Raw genomic sequence first — 20,898 nt, 5'->3', positions numbered from 1 at the left:
GCAAATTCTGTGACCACGTGTACATTGAAGACGAGACACATTTCTTACTAGACTGTGTCTTCGATGAATGCGCCAATCTCTATTATTCAATACTATGTAGAACTATTCCCAACAACAATAATCTTTTCTTGTTTATCTGAAATTTATCTAACGTTATTTTATCTATTCGTTCGGCTGACAATACAGGCAGCCGAGGTGGCCCAACCAGCCGAGGCCATTACAAAGGGCGGGGCTTGGCCTACTCTTTTCTGTCGTAAGTCAATGACCCAATGTGCGGTCAATGACCCAACATCTTTTAAATTCTTTTAAACTTTTGAACAATTTTCTCAGTGCAAGAAGAGAGACTTCACATTGGTGTAAGTATAAAATCCCCTTACAAACATTTGGATTCCTATATGATATTTAGAATTACTGAGATCTTAGATAAGGGCCTTTCTACCTTCAATGAATATGAAAGCCAATCTCTATATGTTTACTGTTGTTAACTGTCTTAGGAAGCGAGAAGAAGTTGAACCTGTACATACCAGCATGTAGTAGTCTCTGTAGATGTAGAAAGATAACGCTTTTCGTATATGAAATTTTGCCTTATCGCTATGACCTGTACTTAGCTTTATAAATGTACAATAAAGGTATTTCATTCATTATTCAATACTATAGTATACGTAGTAATACGCGCGTGGATGTCATCCATAAAATGTACTTGCTGTGGCCTTAGGAGGAGAGTTGTTAAATACAGATCGATCCTTTTTGGGTTCGACTCCTTTTTCGAAGACAGTGTACATGAAAGGTTCGCATGGTGGCATATCCACGGCTAATACTAAAGCTAGGTTTGAACCTCAATCAGATAAGTTAGCTTTGTAGCATTGACTTTGTAGGGTATATTTTCAACGGATGTCCTATCAGTGTTCATACCTTTGCTTTTTATAAAAGCTGCAACTCGGATGTACAACAGTCCATTGCACACAAATAACAAATTAAGAAAAATAACACCAACACAACAAGCCCCAAGGAAGTTCTGTCTGTCTTTACAATCAAAGGAATCTTAATTGGATACTCCCCATGGGCTCCGATCAATCGTTCTTGTCAAGTATGACAATGGACGTTTATCAAATGTTGTCTATGTGTGGACATCTGTACATTCAAGTTTTGTTTCGAGACTTCAAACGGAGCGAAACTAGTACATGTATTTGTATAAAGACTAAAAACGTTTTCTGCCAGTGCATTGGAAGTGGGTCACGTGAAGCAGCTGATCCGAAATCTCATTAAGGTAGAATGTGCAAAACTTGGCCGTTAAGTACCTCCATTGGGTACTCGTTTGGGTACATTAGCTTTGAAAGCCCCGCAAATTTGTAACATGAACATTTGTGGAAAATGCTGAGGTCTTATCAGAACTTTGCTTTTTATCAAAAGACTAACACCTGTTACTCTCAATCCATCGGAAATGGGTCACGAAAGGTGAAAATAGTCATTGATATTAATGAAAGCTGTCGCAGGTAACGCCCAGGCCCTTTGGCAATACATTTTACAAGACAATACATGACTATTGTACCAATTTTTTTTTCTGCCCGGTGCACAGAAAAACATTTTTTGGTGTTCATCTTTTTCCTTACCATAATTGTAACGATTGAGGTAAAATCAATCCAAACTGAATTGAGTTAATTGTGTGTCCAACGCGGTGTTGGCGATCTCAAAGAAATGATTACGTAGATTCTTGCTAACTGTAGGTAAGGCCACAGCAAGTAAATTCTATGGATGACATCCTATGCAGACTGCAAAATTAATGAGATAGGGCGAACAAAAACAAGATGGGTAAAAAAAATTTCCAAATGGACACCATAAACGTTGTAACAAGAATGGAAGTGAGAAAACATCGTAGCGCCGACAACAAATCACCCATTCCTGTATTCAAGAAGTGAACTAAGTGTAGTAAAAGGGACACTAATGTGGTAGACTGGTGTCACTTACGAAGTTGGCAACTACGCTCATGACTTCCAAAGTGGTCACTTTTGCAACAATCCATAGGCAACTAGTTTCATTTCTGCAACTACAGTGTTGGCTACCCCACTAGTGTCCCTTCTACAAGTACAATTCACTAGAATACAACACAGCATAAATGTTTGTTTTTTTTTCCTAAAATCAGGCGAAAATTAATGCGCGCGTGAATGTCATCCACAAAATTTACATGCTGTGGCCTTATGGCACCGTAGGATCTGCTTGGAAATGATATGCCATAGCTTGCAGTTCAAAACAATACTGATAGAAGGCGCTTCTGCATAGACAACAAAGACGGGTTGTTGCAACACGTCATCATTCCCGATCAAGATGGTGTATGTTACTGGTGGTGAGTTGCAATTTCTGTTACGTTTACGTACCCAAACGTATGGAAATGTGGTGATTAGGCCAAGAATTTGGTAAAAGACCTGACGAAATTGTTTCGCATGGAAGTACGAATCAATTTGACGCCATACAATCTGTTGTTTGCTGTACAACGTAACGTAGGAGCGTAAAAGCTCCTTGGTACAGTAGGAGGGAGGGGGGCACACGTAACATTTTTGCACGTTCTGATCCTTCCTTGATGTTTTTCATAATTTGTCTGAGCCATATCTAAATCTTTGATTCTCGTATTCTTTTCCTTATGTATTCTTTTAACTGCAAATAAAACAGGCCAGTTCCTCGATATTGTTCCAAGATTCATTTATTCCTGGGTCATTTCTGTTATTATCCTAGGCATGTTCTCATGCAAATTTATCGACGCCGTTTTTCTCTCAAAGTCAAACCAAGCTTGCTCAAACAAAAAATTACACGAAATGTACGATCAGTTACAGCACAATAGAAAAGCAGATAGAGTAGAGTAGAGTAGAGTAGAGTAGAGTTCTTCAGGCTCAGGTAGGAACTGCAGTTCCAGTTTAGGCCGCTCTTTCCTTTCTAAGTCACTGACATCCCAGGTAATTGCGGGTCGTCCAGGGCTCTAAAGTTGTAATACACGCTGTGTTTCTTCATGTGGTTGTCTAGTCTTTCCTTAAAGCAGTTTACACTTGGGGATGTCACCACCGGCTCTGGTAGATTGTTCCACCATGAGACCATAGATATTCATTTGTATATAATAACGTTACCGTTCTTTACTAGCTGTTTCGTCGTAAAGAATTTGTGTTGTTGTTTCTTTCAACACTCACAAACTATCCCAACATCCGGGTTGTTAAGCTGTGACTAACGTGATTGACTTATTTGCAAATTCTCAGGTCAGATGCTGGAAAACAGGTCTCCATGGAGACTGTCAATCATCCCAGAAATCTTCTGGGGTTTCATCAACTTTATCGTGCTATTGTAAGTCATTCTATATATTTTACAGCTCATTTTACAGCTCCCTGTCCACGAGAGATTGTGTACATTTTGCCCATTGAATGCAGTGGAAAATGAAACACATTTTATCAGTCAGTGTACCCACTATGAAACCGAAAGAAACACATTATTTCAAACAGTTGCCACAATTTCGCCAAGCTTTAACCACCTAAGAGATCACCAAAAGACAATACAATGTATTTCTACTAAAAGCACAAAGTCCCACCATCATACAGAACGTGGGACAGTTCATTAACCACTGCCTTCAAAGAAGAAGTCAAACCTGACAAAAGTATTCATTGCATCATGTAGTTGATTAGACACTAGTTTTATGTATCACACTATCTACTTCTCTTAGTCCTTGTGCAATTAGCCCTTGTGCATGATTTTGCAAATAAACATTATTATATTACCTCAATTGAGTAGCAATACTTGTCATGGATTAAAGTGTTATGTTCCTGTTAAGTTTTCTGTCAATTAACCCCAAATAACATGCAATTTAACGTTATTTGTCTTACTTGAGTAAAAGTTTTGCAATTTATCATTTCCAATATATCAACTTCAAGTTACTTGTACTATTTATTAAATATAATATTTTTTCTTTTCCAGTTTCCAGACAATGTACAACGTAAGTAACCATATAACTGTTAACTTGTATTAATCCTTCAATGAAAGATTTGGAGCATGATTTGACACTAACAATACTACTAGATTTTGAAGTTTGTTAATAATTTGAGTTGTAAAAAAGGACCCGTCACAAACAGTAATTAAAAGTGTATTAATATGCATTAAACTTTTTGTGAAGTTTGAGTTTTTCATGATTGAAAGCCGTACGGTAAAAATGCCATCACAACAACATAAGTAGGACAGAAGTTTTTAACTGAGAGTAATGATATTTTCTAGCCGAGCCTGTCGAAACATGGAAGTGACACTCCCTCCAGCTACTCAAGGGGAGATGGAAGAGGGTGAGTTTTTAGTTTGAAAACTTCCTATCTGCCAAGGTTGAGGACATACCCTCATCAGCATGTGGGAATGGAAAAATAAGAATGAAAATTATTGCAGGATTATCAGAACTTGACATAACGTGTTACATATTTTCCAAAGAATAATGCTTACACTTACAGGTACACCATTGACAATGGGAAAATCTAGGTCTAACATCTGCTGATAAATGACATTTCTATCTCTATTGCAATGTTGTATATGTTTAGTTAGTGGAGTTCTTTTGCCGCTAAGTACATTTGTAGTGTAGATTTACATGATAACATTTGGTAGTTTCAGCTAGCAATGCATGATCTCAGTCAGTAATGTCATCTCTATGTCCTTTAGACCACCACCACCACCCCCCAGAAGGAGATTTGGGGGAGTCCGACGTGGGGGGGCACCAGGACCCCCTCCAATGGCAGGAGGCGGATGAGGAAGGTATGCTGACCTTTTTACAAATTTCTAGTAGTCCCTTTCCAGTTTCCTCAGTCTTTCAGTCGAGTATTGTTAATAATCTACAACAGTTCTTTTTTTTAAAATTCCACCCCATACAAAGGTATTATCTAGCTAGAAGCAGATGAATTTTCTTGGTATATGGTATAATATAAAACGATATGGTATACCAAGAAAATGCATCTGCTTCTAGCTAGTATCCTACAATATTTGGACCATATTTGTTGTCATAGTCTGTCACAGTTTTTAGATGTCGTTTCTTAGATTGTATCTTAAACAATATTCGTTTTATGTAGCAACTGTTATACTATGGGCATCTCTCTGTATATTTTTCAGGTAAATGCCTGCTGCATCAGTTGCAGTAGGCCACAGGCAGTCTACACAGCACCTTACCATCTTCTGCTGTAACAGGCTGCCCCCCTCCCTGCAGTTGCTTTTGGTGTGGCCCACTCCATGAATGATGTCACTCCAGTAATCCCATCATGCTCTGGGGCTGGTGTGACTGAAGACAAGCAACTCTTGAGAGAGGGAACAACACTTGTAAAGAAACATCATGATTCTTAAGAACTCTCTCGCAGTAATATATTCCTGAACAACACCCATTGACAGGGGAGTCTTAAACTTACAGATTTTGCTGTGCAATGTTCATCACAAAATATAATGTTAAACTAGAATCGCCTTCATTGTTGTCTAGGATGATAGTGATACATAAAACTCTTTGCCAAAGAACATGGAAAGGCAATCTGAAGTTTTGATAGTGTTTAGACATAAGGAAAGAAAAGTCTGTAGTCATAATCAACATTTATCCTACAATACATGTAGATATACTTCGTATCTTCAATATGCATGATAGCCACATGATGGTAGTACAGTTGCCTGTACTGGTCCATAGTAATAAATTATTCAGATGATAACATCAAAGTTATTGTAAACCAGGCTTTTCATGTCAGGACCTTTTTATTTTGCATAAGTTAATCTTTCCATGCTGCACAATTTGTTACAGTACATGTATCTATTAGCTCGGTTGGTAACCTGTGAGAAAAGATTGTAAACTTCACATTTCTGGTTTTCCTTGGTGTAAATAAAACAATTGATGGAGTCCTGCACATATGCATGTATGTATTTCAAGAACTAGAGATAGTAATAAACTGTTGAACACATACACATGTGTTTGAATTAGAAGACAGCAGCTATGTCCGCTCGTCAGTCAAAGATATTTGCAGTGGAGCCTAATTGCATATTGGTAATCATCAGAAAGAAGTATCACCATAAATGTTTCCAGATCAGTAACGCTAGTTCACCTTTATTCGCGGGGTAACCTATATCCGTTGTGCCTAAAAACAGGATATTTAGGGGTATCACGTTAATGGACAGTGGTTTCAAATTCCTTTTTTTTAATATAAAGCAGTTTGAGACCACCGTCCTTCGACTTGATATCCCAAAATACCCTGGTGTTAAATTCAACGGATAAAGGTTACCCAGCGAATAAAAGTGAACTAGTGTTATATGCAACAAAAATGGTATCCACTCCCATCAGCAAACAAGTAATATGTCTGATTATGTCAAGTATCATTAGTTTGGTGGTAGTGCAGATGAGTGAGATGATGTCAGCATCTTTCTATGGTATGGGGTCCTTAACGCTAAATGTGTGCAAAAGAAGAGAAGCAAAGTCAAATGTTCACCAAAATTTTAAGAAGAAAAAATGTCTGCCAGAAGACTGTCTTCTTACTTAAGTCGTCCAACCCGTTTACCTATGAAAATGAATTGGACAATTCGGCCCACTGCAGACGGAAAACAAACCCTTTGAATAGCTCATATATTTTTCATACAGCCTCCTGCATTACATAGTTAAAAAAACACTATCACAAATAGTGGTGCGTACCTAAACTCGGGTTCAGGTCCCGATTCAGGTCCAGCAGTTCAGGTTCAGGTCCGGACTTTAAGTCCGAACCTGAACCCATCATTGCATATTATGTGTGCTAGAAATTTTTCTTTTTTGAGGGGGAAGGGGGTGGGGGCGTATAAAATTGCAACGTGAAAAATACATGCGAATCATATACAGCCAGTGTCAATACGAAATGTTCTTTGTCTTTTTCCATTGTAAATTTCACTGTCTATGGAAGGTTTTAGATGGTTTAGAACAAAAAAGGGAATATAAGTGACTGATAGATTTTTGCAAGTCCGGACTTGGCTCCGGACATTTAGGGGTTTTTTTGGACTTGGACCTAAACACTTTTAGGTCCAAGTCCAAGTCCGGGCTTTAGGTACGCACCACTAATCACAAACCTTTTCCCATGGGCGCTGTGAGCGTGCTGCCTATCTGTTAATCCATGACGTCGCCAGCCTTCTGGTGGACACCATGTCGAACATCAGTATAAACAAGGAGGTTAAAAAGGACAACCTCCTTGGTGTAAACGTTCTTTGTTCCGTCGGTGCAGTTTTCAATACCACATTGTAATCTTCAGACCCATGAGATAAAAGTATTAAGAAGACAACGATATACATTTCATCGATGTTCAGCTCTCAGGCTGTATTAAACGTTAGTCCCGAAGAAGAGTAAACTTGTCGTAACGTTACATCACGATGTCCCCAGGAGGCGCTAACAAAAAACGCCGACACTCAATGTCTCCACGTCGTTTTTGTAATAAAAGGTATGGCTAGCCTGATTTCTGATGTAGATCGTGTATGTATAAGAATTTATCCAGCAATAATGTTAGTCTCATTTTGTATCTGTGAAATGTATCTTTTCAACATGTCTTGTTGTGACCTGTATTTAGCCCGGTGTGGCAAAAATGTGCAATAAAGGTCTTCATTCATTCATTAAAGTGTGTTAGGAAATTGAAAACCATAAACCTGTTCTATGTTCAAGATATGAAATTTCAGTGGTGTATTGAGAAAAGTGACATGTAACACAGTCACCCCTAAAGGGCAACTGGACACATTCCATTGAAAAGTACCTGATGATTTAACAAAGATTAACATAACGTTAGCGGGAATTCTTGACCGGAAATCAGACATAGCCCTGTTCAATATAACCTTATCACAAAGTTATCGGTATTTTCGTCGAAGCCAAGAAGACTCAAAGGGGCACCAAGGTCAGGTAACACGGGATAGCTTGCTTATAAAGTAACGTTATTTAATTGGTAGAGCCTAAACCAGGTTGCAGAATAAGGCTCCTATTTTTCTAGTTCCCTTTTCTTCTTTGTCAAGGTCTACTAAAGTGCATTGTGAGAGTGCATAACGATGTTCCCAACTTGAAACAACAAAAACTGTAAGCTGCTATCCTTTTAACGTCATGGAATGGGTATTCTGGGAATGAAATATAACGTTAGTAAAAGTTCCACCCGCTCACCGCACCTGATCTTGAGCTTTTCCCGCCAAAAAGCTCTTGAATGAACAGCGGTGTCTGTAAGTCCTAGAGAAAACGGCTAGCTGCTCTCATCAATGACCGACAAGGTACTGGACAACTACATGCTGGCCTGGGAGGAGATCTGTAGTCTAGGGCCTAGGGGAAACCTCCAGACCGTCGTGGGCTCCCCAGACTTTGGCCGGGGACCCGTGTGCCCTCCCCCTGCGGACCTGGAGACACGCAGCGCCGAAGGCTTTTCTGGGCCGTCTCGGTGATCAGATGGACCTGTACAAGTCCAACCCCTGGGTGTACCGGGCTCTGATCACAGAACATCTGTGGAGCGGAGAGTTCAACATGGTATTCCAGCTCATTCAGGTAAGAGTAATAGAGACCAAGACCAGAAGAATATAAAATATAGCCAGTTACTCAGTACAGACAGCCGGTTGACAATGTGCCAGCCTCAAACAAATGAAGTCAACGTAACATTTACACCTGTTATACGAAGTAAAATTCTCCCTGTTATATTTCTGCAATAACCTGCGTATTTGACATTTAGGCTAGACTCAAATCTTTCTTTCAGTAAATCTAGATATTAAATCTTAAGTTTATTGGTTTTGAAATAAGAACAATTCACAATACATATCGCCATGTCTGTGTGGTCCTTTAATGATGAGTTGGAAATTGTGGGCAATTTTGCAACAAATGACAACATTTTAGACACAACATTGCCATTGTTAATGGTCATTGCCTTGTCCTTACAGAACTATCCATTTGGCCCCAGTGCTGACCTGGTGCAGCTGTGGGACGAGGCCCACTATAGACAGGTGGAGAGGAGTACAGGGAAACCACTCACCTCTGTGGGCAAGTTCAGAGTCAGGAAAAGGTCAGATCATATCATGATAACATGCTATACTTGGATGACATCACTGCTTATTCAAATCCCAAATAAATGAACTTCTGTGATTTCCAGTCCCTCTTCTCTTGGTAGCATCAATCACTGTAACAACCTAGTCTGCCTGTTCCATGGCCACTTTTCCTTCCTAATAGCTATAGTTAACGCTAGTTCACCTTTATGCGTTGGGTAACCTTTATCCGTTGCTTTTAAAAACATGGTATTTGGGGATAACACATTGGACAGACGTGTGTTTCAAATTGCAATATTTTCAATTAATAACAATTTAAAACTACCTCACGTCGGCTTGATGTGCCTTAATACACTGTTCTGAAAAACAACGGATATAGGTTACCCCACGGATAAAGGTGAACTATCTATAGAGGTACATTAATTTTGTAATTCTGACAAGATAAACAAAACTGACAATTCTGACAAAACCCTATATAAAGTACTTAGTGCAATCCATTCCTTCATTCCCATCCCAGGTTTCCCCCTCCACTCTCCATCGCCCCTCACGGTCGGAAGATGCTGACCCTGCACAGGGAAGCCAAGAAGAAGCTCCAGGCCTGGTTCCTGGACCACCTGTACCACCCCTACCCCTCACGGGCTGAGAAATATGACTTGGCCAAACTCACTGACCTGACCATCAAACAGGTGAGAGTATTTAGCGTTGGTAATTAAGTCAGGTGGATTCATGTTACACCTCAATAGCAATATATTGGGGTGCAATATATTGGGGTGCCACCAAAATAACAGTACCTTGTGCACATCAGCTTAAACCCCTTAATATTAGCCTCCAACTAGTTGGGCATCCCTGGCTGTATTTCTCTTTATACAGCCAAATAAATTAAATCAAATCAAACTGACTGATTGGAGTACTGAGGTAAAGGCCCACAACTTTTGCTAGGTGGGAAACCTTATCTGAATGTCACCCAAAGCACTAACTTAAGACCTAGATTTTATTTTGGTTGTCTTCTTTGTTGCCATGTGATGACCTCCATGGATTTGATTGGTTGTTCTCATTATACCTCACATGATTGGCAGGTTCTGATTGGTTCCCGTTTCCCCTTAGGTCAGCACCTGGTTCCAGAATACCCGCAGGCGGCTGCACCAACGGCAGGACACAAACTGGGACAAGTCGCCTTGGATAGATCTTGATATCACATCGCTGAAGAGGTCACAGAGTTCTCCGGATGAGGAGCAGTACTATAAAGATTGTGGTGTATCTTCAAGAGTTCAGGAAGAGGACAACAAGAGGGACCTGGAGGAGAAAAAGACAGTTGATAACAGCAAGGGTCACTTCTCCCTTGGGTACAGTCCAATCAGTGAAAATGTCTCTTGCAATGAAAGTGTATCAACTGTCAAAAACATTCAAGGTTTACCACAACTTTCATACCTTGCTGCCAACAAGAGGTACACACCACAAGGCAGTTGTCATAAAGGTGATGGGGATACCAAGTGTGCAGAAGACAACACCACACAGGACATATCAAACGAGTCTGCTCACACCCAAGACAAGTGTCCTTCCCCCATGTTTGCCTACAAGGAAAACCAGACACACATAGATGGTAAAGAAAAGGCAAGTGGCCTTAAAGAACAATTCCTGCCTTACCTGGATGATAACTCCAACCTGCAGCACTGTGCTCAGCTGTGTGCTATCTGCTCCCAAACCTGCCTCTCATCAACATCTGTGCAACCAACATTCCTACACATCACAGGTGGGGATCCACACTCTGCTTCTGCTCACACCAGCTTCATCCCAGGTCTCTATCCTGTGCATGGAGATGTCTGTAATGCTGCACAGCAGATAACACCTGGGGACTCAAGCTCTCCACACCCAGTAACATATTGGGGCCCAAACCCGGCAGAACCTTGGGACCCTTACCCTGCTCCTGTGACAGTATCTGGTGACTGCCTGATATACACTGAGCTGCAGACAGTGGCCTCCCTACTGGTCTCTGATGGTACAGAGAGCACAAAATGGTACACCTGGCCAACAGCCACAGGTAATTGTAGCAATAGGTTTGGATAGATCTGTTGATCCCTACATTTATCAAATGAATAAAAATAATGTACGACTCCAAAGCACTACAATAGGTACTCCACATTAGACAATCAAAAGCTACATACGTTATCTAGCTAACTAAACATACAATGTATATTGTTTATCATGAGTTAACAAATGAGGTAGAGAGCAGTTGAAATCACATCTATAGGTTGTTGATAGCTTTTTGTACACCATAACTTTCTCTTGTATTTCCTTCTGGTACCCAGATGGCTCTGTTCCCTCCTATGGACTGGAGAGGCTTGCCCTGGGAGATCAGCCTGGTGCAGTTGCTGCCCTTTATTCTACAGACATAGCTAATATTGCTGCTTCCCCTGGTGCTACAGACACAGATATTTCTGTTACTGTCTCTGATGCTCACCCTGGTGCTATAGACAGAGGTATTCCTGTAGCTGCTGCCCCTGGTGCTGTCCATGGTGCTACAGACACAGTCATTCCTGTAAACATTGCTGTCCCTGGTGCTACATGCCCCTATATGTCTCCTGCTTTCCCTGGTGCTGTCCATGATGCTACAGGCATAGTTATTCCTGCTGCTGTCCACAGTGCGACAGACACAGGCTTTCACATTGCTGTCCCTGGTGCTGAACAGCCTGCTATCACTGTGGACACGGTGGAAACCTATCTGGTGAGCAGAATGTAACATACATACAGAGAGCTGATCATATCTTCTCAAACATACAGACTTAAGAGACCTGTATTCAATTTTGGTTAAGTCAATACTGAATTAAGTATCTCAACAGCAAACCCTCTAGTTCCTTCTGGCGGACATTATGTGGCCATGCACCTGTCTTTTATGTAGTCACCTGCAAATGTATTTTATTTCTGAGAGGTAAATGTAGATTCAGAAACTGCCTTCAAACTTGTTTGAGGTTACCCCAGTTCTTAGTTTATATTTATATAATGTTATACATGTATGTGTAATTATCAAGGAGGTTAACCTCCTTTGTAATATTATCATGTGGTTCCTAATCCTGTATTTTCTGACCCAAACCATGACAGAAAAGGGACCCCAACGAGCTGACCAGCGTAGCCTGTGCACTCCTGGACCTGACGTCAAGCTGTGTTGAGTCTTTAGGGAACTGATCAGATAATCATAGTTTTCTACACAACCTTATTTTTCTGCTATAGAAACGTTTCAACAATCTATCTGCTTCATAAGTGTAAAATAACATCTACATGTACATGTACATTACTCTCACATTGATAGGCATTAATGTCTCCATCATAATGAACTTAAACCCCAGGTCAAAACTCTAGCGACCTGTAGAAGACTTTTTTTGTTTCTTATAGATTCTTATAGAATGTAGTTATGACTGATTAGCTCAACCCAAATAGGCTACATTTGCAAAGGACTAATAGTGATACACAGTTGGTTTGATCCCAAATACTTGCAAAGATGATTAGGCAATAACATTTGTATGGAAAATGGAATGGTAACCACACTAACCTAGCCAAACATCTTTGTTCCTCAATTGTTGATGCATTCTGAACATTTCAATAGAATGATCTATTTGAAAGCTGCCTAGAGTAACGATGTCAACTATCTGACTGAACAAGAACTAACAAAGTTATCAGCAGCAAAACTGTCACCTATGGTGCTTGAAAGCAGAGTGGGGGACAGATTTGTTTGCACATTTGCTCTGAAAATGTGATACAAAAAAAGAGCTAGTAAGCTTGAATTTGTCTTCCCTTCCCGCTAAGCTCTTTATGTTAACCATTACTCATTGGTTGATCATGTTTGTTAATTACTGTTATGCGATACATTTTCTTCCCTTTGATACTATAGAATCCTGTTCAAATTAAAGATAATTTTTTCGAAAGCCAAATGACTGTTTTGTAAGTGCTAATTCAAGTTGAAACAGCTGCAAGCATGGAAATGTCTTTTTCTGTTGTGTTAGTTGGAAGCTTGTTAACCTAAATTCATGGACGATACCTCATGCTCATGGGTACAAAAGTTAGAATTTGTTAGACGTTTTTTTTACACATTGTAATGTACTTGTTTCTAGAAGGTTTCTATTCGTGTAGTCAAGCTGTTGAATGTAATAACGGAAAAGATTGAAGTATACAAATCTGACCATGTCAAGAGTATATTGACAGGAGTACAACTGAACTGAACAACAGTAAAATTCCATGGTGCTATAATCTTTATTATGGCAGTATAATACATACTGATATAAAATAACACTGTCCAAAACTAGTGCATGAAATACCAGAGATCATTCTATGATCCATATTCCAGTAAAGAAATTATACCATTGTAGGAATGCAATAGAATATCAGTCAGAATATCCCCTGACATTTAGAAAAGGCAAAAGAATCAAGATAAATAACCAGCCACCTACAGGCTTTCTTTTTCCTTAAGTACTGCTACTGAAGAAGAAAAGCAATTCCCTTATCCTTTTAACACTTGCAATTGTGTATTTACATGTACACCATCTACATTATATTAAACAAATGAAAAACAAGAATTCAACAAAGCTCTTTCATTGCAGCTGGTCTTTTCTCTGTAAACGGTACCATCTACAAGACTAGTTATTCCATTTCTGTAACATTGCACAATGACACTTTCAGGCATAATACTTCCTTGATCAGAGTGATCATTTATCATGAATATTTTCGGAACAAATGAAGAGTGGGGTTTTCATAGTTTTAATTTTGCTGGAATTAGTTTTGTAACCTTAATTCAAGTCTTGCCTTGTCAGGTACATTGTATTTAGCCACTTCAGGTACAAGCAAGTTAAGTATATATCATGTAATGTGGAGTACTATGCATTTTTTTATTTCCTTAAGATGGTATTTATCATAAAGAAAAAACACTCACTTCTGGATTGTAATGCTCCTGTAAATGGCAGTACAAATAACTATACTTAAATCAATCTAACGTAACATGTAGTGATCACTGAGTTAGTATAAAGATATCCCTTACATTTAACAGCAACTACATGTAGATGCACTGTAGCATGTAGATGCTGTCAATAACTTAGTGGTTCTCAGTGAGAAGTGGTTCATCCTCTCTGTTGACACTTCCATTGGCCTCTATTTGAAGGACATATTTGGGCCCCAGCAGCTTTAGCCTTAAGAAAGAGCAGCAAGCGGCCCCCTGGCAGCTGCAACAGGAACTGCGAGGTCCACATAGCATATTGGGTAGCAGCTTGTTTCGAATCTTCTCTGTGCAGAGGCAGAATAGGATACAGTTGGCCCCACCCTGAAAGGTGTTTCCAATGCCCTGGAGTAAAAAAACAACAACAACAACTTAGATTACTAACAAAGTTTTCTTAAGGCCACACCAATTCAATTTGTTGGTTTTCGGTCAGATTTTTTAAAGTGAAAATAATTACGAGCAGGAAGGAAAACTTGAACATGACTGTATTCACTTCATAAAACTGAGTGCACCCAAACTTGGACCTAAGGCTTTGCCAAAAATATGTTTTTCCAGCTAAGCATATTTTCTTTGAATTCTTCAAAAATCCGAGAACCAACAAATCGCACTGTTACCTTTCGTTATATCGTTGCCAGTTTTAGATAAAGAATCTTAAATAATGGGTGAAAAAACCTGTTAGATGCATCTGCATCTGCATAGGATACCCCCAAATGACCCCGCGAGGGGCAAAAGTAGGGGGGGGAGCTGAGGCTCCCGGGTTAGGGCGGGCAGGCCGCCTGCCTGGCACGGAAGTGCTCAACGTTGGGAGCGCTTACAACCGTGCCAGGCAGGGCATTCCACTCGGGAATTGTGCGTGGGAAAAAAGAATGTTTGTAGATATCGGTGCGTGCAAATATGTGTTGATATTTGAAGTCGTGACTACCCCGGGTGCGCCCTTGGGCAGGCTTCAGAATATTGCTGGCGTCTATGTTAATATTATTGTTGACTACTTTATAGAAAAAGGTGAGGCGGGCGTTCCTCCTCCTTTCGGAGAGAGGGCGCCACTGCAGGTCTGAAAGCATTTGTGTCACGCTGCTAGTCTGCCGGTAGTCATTTAGGGTCACTCGGGCTGCCCTGCGCTGGACGGCCTCCACCGCCTGTATCCCTTTGTTGGTGTACGGGTCCCAGACGATGGCACTATATTCCAAGTGAGGCCGTACCAGCGCTTTGTAACAAGTGGCCTTGACCCTAGATGGACAATGGGTCAAGTTGCGCCGAATGACTCCTAGGACCTTACCAGCTTTGCTAGTGGCGTGGTTGATATGGGTGTCCCACCGCAAATCGTCGGACAGTTGTACTCCAAGATAGGGGTGGGACTTAACACGGGTAAGGGCTTCTCCACAGAGGGAGTACTGAGTTATGATGGGGTGCTTTTTACGGGTGATATGGAGGATGTGACATTTAGAGGGGTTGAACGACATGAGCCAACGATTTTGCCATTCTGTTAGCGCATCGAGGTCAGACTGCAGCCCTTGTGCGTCAGAAGGCTTGCTGATAGTTCGATAAATCAAGCAATCGTCAGCAAACAGTCGAACATGTGAGTCTACGGAATCGGGTAGGTCATTAATGTAGAGCAGGAATAGCAGAGGGCCTAACACAGTACCCTGCGGAACTCCAGAGGTGACCTTGACAGCTTTAGATGTTCCACCGTCAAAGACAACCCTCTGGGTTCTCTCCGTAAGGAAGGCCCTAAGCCAAGACTGAAGGAGGCCAGAAATACCATAGTGCTCGAGCTTGCTCAGCAGACGTTCGTGTGGCACAGTATCGAATGCTTTGCTAAAGTCAAGCACCGCGGCATCGACCTGTTTGTTCTGGTCCATGTTCTTGGCCAGGTCTTGGAGGGTAAGCACCAGCTGGCTCTCGCAGGACAGACCCTTCCTGAAGCCGTGTTGCGCAGGGGACAGAATGCCATGAGCGTCTAGATGTTTCATCATGTGGCTGTGCACGATGTGTTCGAGCACTTTACCACAGACCGATGTCAGAGACACCGGCCTATAGTTTGATGGCAAGGTTCTGTCCCCCTTTTTGAAGATTGGAGCGATGTTAGCTGTTCTCCAATCTTCAGGAACATCTCCCGTGGATATTGACTGGGAGAATATGACCTGTAATATTGGCGCAATTTGTTCGGCTACGGTCTTCAGGAGGCGAGGTGGTAATCCGTCTGGTCCTGTGGCCTTGCTGGGGTTAAGACAGGAGAGCTGTTTGGCTACCCCCTCCACTGTGATGTTAAGGGAGGGGATAGTTGGAGCTTTGGGTTCGCCAAGGGTAGGAACGGTGGTCTTATCCTCCCTGGTAAACACTGACTCAAACTGGGCCCCCAGTGCATCAGCCTTTTCTTTGGGGTCAGATGTTAGCACCCCCTGATGTCTTAGGGCGGACGCACCAGTAGAGTCTTGTCTGATGGATTTGACATAGCTCCAAAAGGCCTTGGGATTATCCTCGATGTTAGACTCCAGGTAATTGGAGACATAATCCCTATGGGCCTTCCTAACTCTCTGCTTAACGCCCTTCCTACACCTCTTGAACTTTGCCCAGGCTTCATTGGAGTTGGATCTCCTAGCCTTGGAAAAAAGTTCAGACCGCTTACGCATAGCTTTGCGAATCTGGGGAGTTATCCAAGGTTTGTTGGATTGTGGCCTCACTTTTTTCCTGGGGACATGCTTATTGGCAGCACCACTAACGGCTGCCTTAAACAGCTCCCAGTTTTCTGAGGCAGTGTTGTGCTGGGCCTGGTCTGCAAACTCTCGACTGTATGTTGCCATATCCTGCTGGAGTGCATCGATGTTAGCTTTCCTCCACAGGTATATGAGCCGATCTTTTGAGTTTGATGTTTGGGGCTTTACTTGAACATCAATCAGCGGGATGTCATGATCGCTGAGACCTGGTAAGATTTTGACTCTCTCCACTAAGGTGGAATTTGTGGTGAGAAACAGATCCAGGGTGTTCGAAGTTTGCCCCACAGTACGAGTTGGTTCACAGACCATTTGTTCCAGACCACAGTCATTGGCAAGGCTGATGTAATTGCTAGTGAGAGTGGATGGATTGGAAGCGGTGGTATTAGCTTCAGGGTTCCAGGTCGCATCAGGCAGGTTGAAGTCACCTGCTAGCCAGATGTGGGCATTGTTGTTATTAGCCCGCTTTTGCAGCACTGATCTTTCTAGTGCTACAAAATCATCATGACCAGCTGAGGGGGGGCGATAGTAGGCCCCTATGTAGATGGACTTACTGTTAGCCAGATGGACCCGGACCCAGGTCAACTCGCAGGGACAGTCCGGGTCTGGGTGGTGGGTTGCTATGATGTTGTTCTTTACAGCAACAAGCACACCCCCTCCCCGGCCAGCTCTGTCTCTCCTGAACACATTGTACGTGTCCGGAAAGATTTCGCTGCTGCCCACTGACGAGTCCAGCCACGTCTCAGTGCCAACAACAATGTCTGGTTGCACAGCTTCGCAAAATGCATGCAGTTCAGGTACCTTATTGCGGATAGATTGAAAGTTGATCACACAGGTCCTGACTGGTTTGGTATGTGTGCGGTCGCGAGGCGGTGGAGTAATACCATATCCGATAGGCGAAGACGTAGCGATAGGCGAGCCGATAGATCTTGCTGGACTAGAACAGGTGCTGGTGTTAAAAGAAGAGAAACAATTAGAAGTTTCGAATACTGTAGTGTTGAAGAGGCTGGAGCTGAAGTTAGGTAGGCCGCAGGAGCAGCAAATCCAGGACACGTTAGGGTTGTTGATGGTATTATAGACCGGTGTTGACATACCCATGCAGTCAGTATGGTACCAGACATCACATGAGTCGCAACAGATGGCATGCCGGCCGTCCACCTTTTCCCACCTGACGGCTCGATGGCATACGCCGCAGGGGTACTTCGGTGCCCTAGGTCCCGGATTTAACTCCACATCTCCAGCCAGAAGGATTATCAGGGTGAGGCTGAACAGAGTGAATTTAGGTCTGCAGTGGGGTGCTAGTTTACCATTAGAGTTACTAAAGATAGAGACTAATGTTAACTTCAGGGGGTGATTGGCACATGTGTTGTCCAGCAGGGGAGTTAACGGGAATGGACTGTTAAAGGATGGGTTAAGGGTGTGTGGTATGCCTTCATGCCTGAGAGTGAAGGGAGAGGGATCATGGTGAGAGTTTACAATTAACACTAAGCAGTGGGCTGTTAGTAGAATGCTGCCCAAGATGGTTGAGAATGTAACGAAACATGTCATAATGCTTGACCTGCAGGGGTTCTCTCCTACTCAACAGGAGGAACGCCACGCTGGTGGGGGGCAAATTACATCGTAAATATGGGATATACAATATAGAGAACAGTACTATAGAATGTATATAAAAGTGGAACGGTCTCACCGGTCGGCAAAGGTGGCGTCGAGCACGCTCCGGGAGACGGGGGAGGGGGGCGCTATGTAAATCTAAGAAAAAGAACTAAAAATGCGCCGCCCAAGAGCGTCCGGGGTCCAGAAAGTTCAGGCTGATGTTACGGCTGTTTGTAGATGTAAAGATGTGTGGATGGAGTGTGGAAACAAAACTAAAAAGAACTAAAAAGAGTGGAAAGTGATGGAGCTCTAAAATCGGCCTCCCGCCCGCCCGGGATGACCTCTGACCTCTCCCAGATGCAATAGATTACGTGTTATAAGGAACAGAAGGACATTGATCAGTGTGTATATTTGGTCTGGCAACAATGTGCAGATCAGTGATCACCAAGAACTTGAGGGCAGAATATTGTATATAAACCACAGCTGTTTTGACTTTTATTGATGAAATAAATAATATCATAGCATCTCACGTGTAGAACAAGCAGAACAGGGTTGTTGATAGCAGGAGAGCCGCTCAGTGTTAGGATGAACCGTATGGTGCTCCACACCCGTAGCAGCACAAACACCAATGGGATGAAGGTCAGCTTACGGTCCACCTTCACCATGGCAGCCACCGCACTGCGCTGGAAACGGTAGCAATCCTGGGTGTGGCCCTGGGGGAAAAGGTAAATCACCTGGGGTTAGCCTGATTAAATCTTGCTTATAGCAGCCCGCCCAGCATCCGGCCGGCCTCTGCGGGGAGGGGCCAGTTACAACCCAGTGCAAAAATTCTTACTGAGATTCAACGTCAAGTACTGCATTACTTATTTATAATGATAATAGGTTGATGAAGGTTAGACATCCAGGTAATAAGACATTCCAAATAGCAATTACTCAAGCAAATGGATGTGGTTTTGGAAATGCTTAAAGCTTTTTTATACTTATAAACAATTTATTTTAAGATTAGAAAATGTCTTTGTAAATAGTATTATTGTCAGAATTATCTTGAATGTATTTTGGTGTGTTCCACTTGTGCATGTGTCTCACCTGTACAAAATGATATACCCGGTATGCAGGCATGTTTCACCTGTAATGTATGTTATCAATGCAGATGACTGCCTCACCTGTGCATAGATATGCCTCTTCATGGCTATGTACAGTGCAGGGAGGATGAAGTAAGCCAGGATCTCCCACAGTTTGCCAGTCAGCAGCATCCACAGCAGGTTGTCGGGTGTGGTCAGCTTCACCCAGCACCAGCCCACCGACACCTGGGACTTGTCATATCCCAGCTTCTGCAGCCCTGCAGCACACCCAACCACCACAAGGGGGACACCCCAACTTACAACGTGAAAATACTTCGTCAGGCTTCCTGCCAGCTGAGTGTCAGTCTTCACAATCGTTATGTACAAGTAGATTGCTATGGAAACAGTCCAGAAGAAAGAGCTGGTCCCCATGAAGGTGCTGACGATGCTTTGCACAATGCAGTCAACTGAGCTGTCCATGAAATCTGTGTACACTCCGTAGAAAAGAGCGACCGCCGTCCAGAAGTCTGTGAGTGACAAGATAACGAGAAGACGGCGAGACGGGGTGCGAATGTCCTTCCATGCAAAGAAGGTCCCAATGATCAAAGCTGACCCCAGGATGGAGAGCGTACATGAGGTCAAGGTTATGACCTTGATCCACAAGGGAAGTCGTGGGATGATTGCAGTGGGGGTAACGCTGTCACCAGCAGTGGTCTGTAACTCCAGCTCCATGGTGAATTTCTATACCAACTTGTCTAAATGTCACAACGCCTTCATTTGCTACCCTGTAACATGTTTTAAAATTTAAGAGGATAAGTCAAACAATATGGTAAATGCACATTCATAGCTGAAGCGACATATTTTGGAGGGCTTCATTTGCATGCAGTGGTGATAGGGCTAAATATCTAGACTGCATGCAAAAAAAAAAAGCTTTTGTACCAGTGGGCTTTCGTAGATCTGAGGAGCCTTACGTGATATCCAGCCCAGGTAGACAGCCAAGGTAGACGGCCCAGCCTTTTCAGTAAACCCCAAATTTTACTACACAAGAAAAATCAACATCCTATAATTTGACTCCTAGTTCAAGTTGGAAATATTGTAACAGTAACCTAAGTTGTTATATACAAGAAAGCTCACGTTGCCGTGAGTTGCTCCGGTTTTCTGATTATGCAAGATCTCAAAGTTTGCAATTATCTTGCATAACGTTTTAATCGTATTAAAAACCGGAATAACGACCCAAGCTACAAATAATTTACTTCCATCTGGCAATTGTAAAACTTTCTGGCTAAAAACGACAGAAAGGAAAGCTATGGGAACATATGAGTTATGTGCAGATGTGATAAAGGTACTTAGAATCAGCTTAAGTGCATCGTTAAACTCTAAAATACCTGGTACTTTCTTGTTGTTGAAACTTCCGCTTCTGCAAATCTCAGACACTCTCAGACCCAGGGTACCAAGCTAACAGAGTACCCTGGGTACGACGAAAAGTTGGATTTTAATTAAGGTCAAAGGTTGCAAACTTTGACAGGTTATAAAAGGTTATAAAGGTGAAATCAATTTTTATTTTGAC

General features: G+C 42.1%; 3 protein-coding genes across 4 annotated transcripts; 2 read left to right on the top strand and 1 right to left on the bottom strand.

Annotated features, from left to right (window-relative positions):
- The first annotated feature begins 2,209 nt into the window (after positions 1-2,209).
- Positions 2,210-5,932, top strand: LOC118430678 (selenoprotein K-like). Its single transcript, XM_035841667.1, has 6 exons — positions 2,210-2,341; positions 3,240-3,324; positions 3,949-3,967; positions 4,243-4,304; positions 4,669-4,761; positions 5,113-5,932. The coding sequence occupies exons 1-5, from the start codon at positions 2,323-2,325 to the stop codon at positions 4,754-4,756; spliced, it is 273 nt and encodes a 90-aa protein (XP_035697560.1). The 5' UTR covers positions 2,210-2,322; the 3' UTR covers positions 4,757-4,761; positions 5,113-5,932.
- Positions 5,933-8,288: 2,356 nt separating this feature from the next.
- LOC118430011 lies at positions 8,289-13,527 on the top strand. The gene is made up of 6 exons (XM_035840693.1): positions 8,289-8,500; positions 8,887-9,008; positions 9,506-9,674; positions 10,093-11,026; positions 11,295-11,710; positions 12,085-13,527. Exons 1-6 carry the CDS (start codon positions 8,405-8,407, stop codon positions 12,166-12,168), a joined length of 1,821 nt encoding a protein of 606 aa, XP_035696586.1. The 5' UTR covers positions 8,289-8,404; the 3' UTR covers positions 12,169-13,527.
- LOC118430012 (G-protein coupled receptor 157-like) lies at positions 13,215-20,873 on the bottom strand. 2 transcript variants are annotated; one of them, XM_035840694.1, is made up of 4 exons: positions 20,717-20,873; positions 19,434-20,116; positions 18,801-18,983; positions 13,215-14,311 (listed from the first exon to the last, which is right to left on the bottom strand). In XM_035840694.1, the coding sequence occupies exons 2-4, from the start codon at positions 20,061-20,063 to the stop codon at positions 14,066-14,068; spliced, it is 1,059 nt and encodes a 352-aa protein (XP_035696587.1). In that variant the 5' UTR covers positions 20,064-20,116; positions 20,717-20,873; the 3' UTR covers positions 13,215-14,065. The 2 variants fall into 2 exon arrangements, with proteins under 2 accessions (XP_035696587.1, XP_035696588.1); XM_035840695.1 differs by having other exon boundaries at positions 19,434-20,118; positions 20,725-20,741.
- Positions 20,874-20,898: the final 25 nt, after the last annotated feature.

The sequence above is a fragment of the Branchiostoma floridae genome, chromosome 14 (genome assembly GCF_000003815.2).
Source record: "Branchiostoma floridae strain S238N-H82 chromosome 14, Bfl_VNyyK, whole genome shotgun sequence".
Classification (NCBI taxonomy): Eukaryota; Metazoa; Chordata; class Leptocardii; order Amphioxiformes; family Branchiostomatidae; genus Branchiostoma; species Branchiostoma floridae.
Note: the sequence above shows the minus strand (reverse complement) of the source record. Positions and strands in the feature narration are given on the sequence as shown.